The sequence below is a fragment of the Echinops telfairi genome, unplaced genomic scaffold (assembly GCF_000313985.2).
Source record: "Echinops telfairi isolate 266 unplaced genomic scaffold, ASM31398v2 ScPeMD7_7400;HRSCAF=8409, whole genome shotgun sequence".
Classification (NCBI taxonomy): Eukaryota; Metazoa; Chordata; class Mammalia; order Afrosoricida; family Tenrecidae; genus Echinops; species Echinops telfairi.
In genome coordinates this window covers 46,421,852-46,429,944 of record NW_022111300.1, presented here as the reverse complement: position 1 = coordinate 46,429,944, position 8,093 = coordinate 46,421,852, and the positions used below count along the sequence as shown (strand labels likewise).

General features: G+C 37.0%; 1 protein-coding gene and 1 pseudogene across 1 annotated transcript; one reads left to right on the top strand and one right to left on the bottom strand.

Moving 5' to 3' along the window:
• The first annotated feature begins 3,278 nt into the window (after positions 1–3,278).
• LOC101661177 lies at positions 3,279–5,988 on the top strand (annotated as a pseudogene).
• Positions 5,989–6,589: 601 nt separating this feature from the next.
• On the bottom strand, positions 6,590–6,994 carry LOC101660866 (39S ribosomal protein L42, mitochondrial-like). Its single transcript, XM_013004794.1, has one exon. The coding sequence runs from the start codon at positions 6,992–6,994 to the stop codon at positions 6,590–6,592; it is 405 nt and encodes a 134-aa protein (XP_012860248.1).
• Between the last annotated feature and the right edge of the window lie 1,099 nt (positions 6,995–8,093).

Below are 8,093 nucleotides of genomic sequence, written 5' to 3'. Positions count from 1 at the left end.
TTGAATGCAAGGTAACAACTTTCACATCTTCCTGGTAGATTCCTTTTGCCTTGATGTGTACTTAGTATGACATTAGTGCAGCTGTATAGGATTTTTTATGATAGGTGGTTGCACAATTTCATTTCCCATCCTTTTACAACTAATCTTCCTGTGTTAGTTTACTAAAAGTTAGGTATCTTGTAAGCAGCATGTAGCTAGGCTTTGTTTCCCAAATGCCACCTATGTTGTGTTAGGGGCGGTTTTCTTGATTTGTTTTTCTTTTTTAAATATTGCTTGGTAATTTCTATGACTATTTTATTATTTACACTTTTGTTTTGCTTAAAAGTTCAGTGTAGAATACATAGAAACAAATGCCCATCCCTTCAGTGTGACACAGTGGATTTTCATGAGCTGGAGACCCCTTTATATTCAGCTCATGCACCTAGATCAAGAAAGGAGAGCACAGCACAGCCTAGATCCCTTCCTCTGATCTAGTTTGTTTTATTTTTATTATTCTCCTCAAAGGGAACAACACTACATTGACTTAAATCAGGTTTTCCTACTTTATAGGATTCCATCTAACTTCTAAGCTTTGTGGATTTTTAAATTTCATTAATGATAAAAAGAATCTGAGCTATTATTTATTTAAACTTTCATTAATGTTAACAGTATTTCTTCAAACTTTCATTCATGTTGTTAAAAAACAACAGGGATTATTCTTCAAACTCTCATTAATATTAAAAAATCCCCAGACACTATTTTTAAAGGTGTTTCTAACCTATTCTCTTTCATTTTCCTCGCTGACTCCAATTATACCTATCAAAATTTGTCACTTGGTTCTTTATATTTCATTCCTTATTTTTGTTCTCATCATATTGAAATTCACATCTTCTCATGATTTATCTTCCAGTTCATCATCTCTCTCTTCTCTTATGTCTAATCTGTTGTTAACCCATCTATCAGTTCTTCATGTAAGTGATTGCATTTTTCAGGGCATAGTTTTCATTTCATTGATTTTAAAATGTTATATTTTGTTTTGAGTGAAGGTTTACATGGTATATCAGGTTGCCATGTAACAATTTCTAAACATATTATTCAATGGTATAGGCTAACTTCCCCACAACATTTCTACATTCTCATTCATTAGTTCATTTTATAGTTTCAAGATCTCTGATAATTTTCTCATCATCTATCTACATTGTGAGTCTATTAGTAATAGTTTAATGGGGTAGGAGGAAATAATAGTTTTAAAGTTAAGATCTGACAACTGGAATATTAGATCTTTTTGTTTATTTAGTTCTACAAGCTACCTTTCTTTTCTTTTTACCCACCGGTTTTTACTCTTGTCTTGAGAATCAGCAAATGGCCCAGAGAGAACTGGGATGAAGAAAGCAGAGCTCAATTCTCTGAGTGCTTTCTGGAGTCTTGCTTTCTGGGCTTTCTGTCACTTATGTCCCCTTTCCCTCTCTGAAACTTTCAAAGTGTATATTGCTGTTATTAAACTTTTATATAGCCTTTCTAGTTACTAGTTGTCTGAAAAAGCTAGATTGTTCTGCAAAGGGTCATTCTTCAATTTTTGGAACCAGAAGATTTTGAGGTTCATTTTGATAATTATTGTATAAGCATAGTCCACTTTACGTAGGCTTGCTACAATAAATACAATTATCCTGTTTACACTGGAAATTTCCCGCAGTAGGGGCTCCCATTACATTATTTTTGATGTTGTCTTCTCTCCAAATATATGAATATTTTAAAGGGTTAATTCTGTGAATATCCAAAATACCTGTTTCTACAAGCATTTTCCATAACAGTACAGAAAACACCTATCTCTAGACTGCTGTTCTCAGGGTAGACGCTGTTAGAGCCTTGTGCTAACACAGCCACTGTTGCAATGACTCAGTGATCCATAAAATAAGAATAAAATCCTTTAATTATTTGGAATAAAGTAGAAAATTGGTTTCTTTCCCTTTAAAATCCTTGTCAAAATTACCAGCCATAAAAATAATTGCTCTCATGTAATACCCAAAACGAAGATTCATACTTTGGGAGATAGAAATTGCTTACAAAATGTGTCTTATAAAAGGCCAGGGAAAAGACTTCCATGATGTTTTCATATAATTCTCTTTGGGGCCCTCGGAGATTGACACTCAGAAAAAAAAAAGGGGTTCTTTATTTGAAATTAAATAGAATACCTTAGAATCTCTGAAATTGTCAGGAGTCTTTGTGAAAAGACATGCTGATGCAGGCAACTGCAAGTCCATCTGTTGTTTTAATTTTGCTCTCTAATAATTCCCAGGAGCTTCCTTTGGTTTGAATATTGGAACAAACAAAAATGAATCAGGTTGTTTTCAGTTAATATGAACCCAGAACTTCAATGTAGTATATTAGCCATTGCCTGCATCCCTCAAGGTTGTTTGATTTTATTAACCTTTATGCTAGTCCTGCCAAGTGTAAGTACATTCATTTTATCATCTGTTCTTGATTTCTTTACATAATCAAACTCTGCAATTTCCAGTGATTTTTATGTCTGAATACCATTGCAATTTGTATAATTTTAAAAGAATAATGTCATCTATTTAAATAATACACCAGTACAAAATATTTGCTCTTTATCACAGGGATGGTCCCATCCCTTTTTTATAAAGCATTTTATAATTTGAGTTAAAATGCTCAATATTTCTTATTAACATTTTTAAAGACTATTTAACTATGCTTCAGCAGTACATCTTGTGACTTGGAAAAATCTACCATATACCAAAAGTTTCCTATTTATAGAGTAGTGATTCTAGCCTAATATTATGAATATTATTAGTAGTGTATCATGTTGTTTTGGTTGGGTTTGTTTTATTCACAACATTTTTTCTCTGTTGACATTCCTGCTGCAGCACTTTTTCATAATGGTTATGAATTTAAAAGATTTGACACCATTTCTTAATTGAGATTTGGCAAAATACCAAAAATCAAGTCCTTTAAGACACAGGTCAGCCCTCAGTCATTAAAGTGTAGTGCCTCGCTGAAATTAGGGAAGCATAATTGTATACCACAACATATCCATCCTTGATTCTATCTTAAAAGGTCAAAGTAGGATGATAATTCTCCTGCTATTTCCCTTCTAGACCTCAGAGCTAACCCTACCATCAGACTTTTGATGAAATGGAAGTCAAGTAATGTTGACAGCAAGGAGCATGGATAATCTTCATTTTGTTTTGGGCTTTCTTCCTCTTTGCTCCTTCCTTTCACCGCCCCCCCTCCCTTAACCTCCTTCCCATGTTGAAATCAAAATGATAGCTAAGAAAGCCATGGTACCAAGAGGCCAAAGTGAGGTGAGAATGCACTGCCAGTTGAAGCGCCCCTCTATCTTGGAGCTTTATCACTATTTTGAAGATAGCTATGGTGTGTACCTGGTATATTGGTAATGTGCCCGAATGGAGAAATGGACAGATATCTGAAGAACAGAATGAATCCCTTCTCAGAAAATGAAACTCGACACGTCAAGCATCAGATCATCACAGGAATGTCGCATTGTCCTTCTCATGGGATATTGCATCGGGACCTGACACTTTCTGACATCTTACTTACATGTACTACACACATCAAGATGGTGGATTTTGGTTCGGTAGCTCAATTGAAAATGCCACAGGAAAGGCATTTTGCGTTATGTGGAACTCTTAATTACATTTCACCACAGTGTGCAACTCGAAGTGCACATGGACTTGACTCTGCTGTTCGGCCCTTGGGCTGTATGTTTTATACAGTACTTACTGGGGGACCACCTTTTGACATGGATACAGTCAAGATCAGGATAAATAAAGTAGTGCTGGCAGATTATGAGGCCCCACCTTATTTGTCAAGAGAGCCAATATAGCAGAATCATTTAAGTCTGTCTTCAGTATTAAACCATTCTCCTGTGTCCTGAAATTCTTCAACAAAAAGCAAGGTTTTGGGAACTGTAGAAGACTTGATTGATAGTGGACGTGCTACAATGTCTACTGCCTTTGCAGCTCCAGTACCAGCATATGTTGTCGTTTATTTGATGGGAGAAGACTTTTGATTGGTCACCCACTCCCAAATAAAATGTATTTCCAAAGAATAAGAATTCAAGTGAGTTTTTTCTTCTTTGAGAGATGAAAGTCGTTTTTATACTCGGTGGGGAAATCAAGAACAAGAAACTATGAATATCGGAAGAGGAGGAGGAATCCAAGATGCAGAAGAAAGGCCACAGCCTTGATACCTTCGTAGAGCCCATTCCTTGGATAGATCTGGCCCTTCCGATAGTCCATCTCCTGCAAGATCACATACAGTGGAATGACAGACGTCATTCAGTAGGAATGCTTTCCGCATCTAAGATCAGGAGCAGATGAGAAAGAAGTCAGAGACTCACCTACAAGTAGTAATATCAATGTCTTTCATTCCGTTAAAGGAAAAACATCCAATAATTCTGCATCATTTGAAAGAACTGACAACAATCGAGAATTCTCCAATCATCTTGTTCCAAGAAAATAGATCCCTTTCCACTTCAGCCAGACATCTCAGGCTGAAATGGTGCAACTGTGGTTTGGGTATCTCCAACTTAATGGCATTTAAGAGAACCTACTGAACACCACGGCATTACCCCGAACAGAGACTTGGAGGGCCGTCCAGATTCCCAGAAGGACTCACCAAGAAGTGACTGGAAGGGTAGAAGAGCCCAAAATAACCCCGATGCTTCAGACAGTGCGCATGCCATCACAGCAAATCCCATGCAGTGCAGCCTGCACGTCATGGCATACCTGAGACAATTCAGCAAAAATCTGTATTTGGTTATGACCCTCTTCCCAAACAAAGCAAGACTAGAATTACGGAGTCAACAGTGGGTTATCGGAAACCTATACTACAAAGCATCACCTATCCTTTGACTGCTCACAGGTTAAAACCAATCAGACAGAAACCACAAGGGCTATAGGGTGAGCATTCTTGAGTCAGAGAAGGTATGCGCGGAGCTTCTCCAAGAGTTATGTCTCAAGAATCTTGGAAAGAAGTTCTATCTAGCGATAGAAATATGACCACTATTTATTATCCACACGATGGAAGGGCATTCCTCTTGTTGATAGACTCCCCCCCCCCCCCCCCCCCCCGCTAGAATAGGTACACTGAGTAGATACAGCTTTGAAAATTTGCCATGAAAGTACTGGGAAAATATCAATATGCTTCAAGACTTCTTCAACTTGTAAGATCTAAATCTCTCCAAATCACCTATTTTATGAAATGTGCTAAATATATTGTGATGGAGAATTCCCCTGGTGTTGATTTTGAAGTTTGGTTTTATGATGGGACAAAAATACACAAAAGAGAAGATTTCATTCAGGTGCCTGAGAAGAGGGGGAAATCTTACACTTTGCAAGGTGAAAGAGAGCAGCCTGAGAGAGGAAATGACAGTGTATTTGGACCATGCCGATGAGAGTCCTCGTGTATATTCAACATTGGAATCTGTAATGTCGAAAGAGGAAAAGAAAAACGGAAATGCTCTCTCTCCCCAAGAAATTACAGGAAGAAAACCTGGAAGTACCAGTTCACCTCCCGTGGATCCAAATTGCTCAGTGGAGATGGGCCATCTCTGAATACAGGAATGATGGACAGAGCTGCTTCTCTAAAACAGGCACCAATACTTAATCCTTCTACAGCTAATCAAGAAGAATGTGACCCTACACCGGCAGCTTCTACACCGAACATCTCTTCTTCTAGTTTGAAAGATTGTCTTCCTAAATGAGCACAGTTTCTGAAATCTTGTTTGTGTGAAAAATGTTTTTTGGGCTACACAGTTAAGTAGTGGAGCGGTATAGGTTTGATTTCATGATATATCCCAGTTAGTCATACAGGCAGGAGCGTCTTCCATCAGTTATCCATCACCAAATGGTCAAACAACTAGGTATAGAAAAAAATCAAAAGCTACCAGAATACATCAAGCAGAAATTACAATGCCTATCTTCTATTCTTTTGATATTTTATTATCCAACTCATAATTTTCATTAATTAAACCTCCTTTAAAAGATATATAAGCTTAATAAATAACTTTGCTGGCTTTCAAGTAAATTGACTTCTTATTTAATAACTTTTTCAGAAAGCGTTTCTACTAAAGAGAATTTGAATCTGTACCATAATGTATTTGAATGACAGAGCAAAGTAGAATGAAATGTTGAGTCACTTATAAAATATACTAGTCACAGATTAAAACAAATTGGACACCTAACTTAGAATATGACCCCAAACTATGTTCACATATTTGTACTGAACAATCTTCTAAGTGCAAAATCATAAATGGGGTGTGGTATTTGCTCTTTTATGATTTTTTTCCTTTATCTCAGACATATTGAGAATCGTGATAAAAATTACTGGTGATTTTTATTTTCATTTTTAAATATGCACATAAAATATAAGTATGTTACAAGTTAGCATATGTAAAATGCATATATGTTTTATGTTTGGGGGGGTTGTTTTTATTTTTTTAAATTACTTTGTTTGTAACCTAGTAGGGACTACATCAGATATTTTTCTCAAGTGGCAAATGAGGCAAAAGATAACATTTCTCTCTGATTCCTGATGAGACCTCGAGATCTTCTGTCTTTCGGAAGATTCACTTTCTTACAACGTCTGTGCTACTGCCCATGAGAGGATACCACCGGTGCTTCATAGTGAAGAACACTTTGCTAAGCTGTTCTATCATAGGTCCTTGCTCAAGGGGCTGATCTTTCACTTCTAATCTAGTTTTCGGCACATGATCATGTGTTTCTTCACTGTTATGTATAGGGTCTGGCCGAGGAACAGGTTTTGCATGTTCATATGGAATGTCCACAGAAGGATGGTAGCCTACTACTGTCCTGCCATCTGATGTCAAAGCAAGCTCTAGTTTGCAATTATAGTCATCAGGGAGAGGCTGTGTAGATTGATGAAAAACACTGTATAAAACTCTTCGAATTGGAAAGAAATGTTTCAGGAGAGTTCTGTTTGACAGTGCCCATGTGACTGCTGCTACTGCCATGGGAGACCAAGATGCGTGTATCAGACGATGTTATGAAGAGAAACTCTTTGAAACATCTGCTTCCAGGCACATCTTCATCCCTTGACAGTGGTGAAACCACCATCTTGTCTCCTTTTATATTTGTTTTTGTAGCACCAGTTTCTGATGCAACATTTCTGCAAGTACATTTGATAGAAAAAGAAGAAATCCAGTGGTAGGTTACTTTATCTTTTTGATTTATTTAATCCAATTCATTTTAAAGTAAGTTAATAATAAACTCAACTTTATATTTATAAAAATAAAAAATTAAAATATTCTGAAGAGTCAAGATGAGTTAAAAGAGGCCGAGGTATATAAATAATCGCAAGGTGAAAGGCATTCAAGGAGGGAAAGGAAGTCAAAACCAGGGTGAATTCTTGAGCCGAGGAGTGAAAGAGGTTATGCAGAATATCAATGAAAACAGACTTCGTGTGTGCAGACATATTTGTGCCGCTTAATTAATGAAAAGGGTGTGCTGTTAGTAAGGAATCCTATTGCCCATAAAGAGCTGCGGTGTGATGGTGTCAAGTGCACTGACTTGTTCCCGCTTGGAGCCAGTTAGCAGTTACAACACACTTTGTGTGTGTAAGGGGAGTGGTGGGCCTCAAAAGTCTTGTGCCAGATAATGCAACAAAAGCAGACTGATAATAACTTCTAATGTGTCAATATTGCTGCGAAGGAAGTTCACTTTGAAGGGAATTGAGTTAACGAAGTATTGACGGAGGGAAACACTCGCATTCGGTGTTAATTGGGTGGCATTTTGAATGAAACTACCGTGCAATACAGATGTTCTTTAAGGGGAACTTCAGCTTAGATTAGTCCGCTCTCTGTCTGAAATTGCCCGGTGTCTTCCCAGCAAATTAAGTGAAAACGTAGTTAGCTAAATGAGACTTAATGGTGTTAAATTGTGTTTCTGTGCATGAATGTGTGTGTGTGTGTTGTATAAGTGTGTGTGTATTTGGTCTACTTTTTTCAAGATTCTTTTGATAGCCATAGCAGAGAATATGGAAATTGGAGATTTGTGAGTTTTGAAAAATGTTATCCTTATGTTACAGTTTCCCACAAGTATGAAGGGAAAGAA

Coding starts and splice junctions, on each gene's coding strand:
- LOC101660866 (XM_013004794.1), bottom strand. CDS start 6,994: ATGGCAGTAGCAGCAGTCACATGGGCACTGTCAAACAGAACTCTCCTG.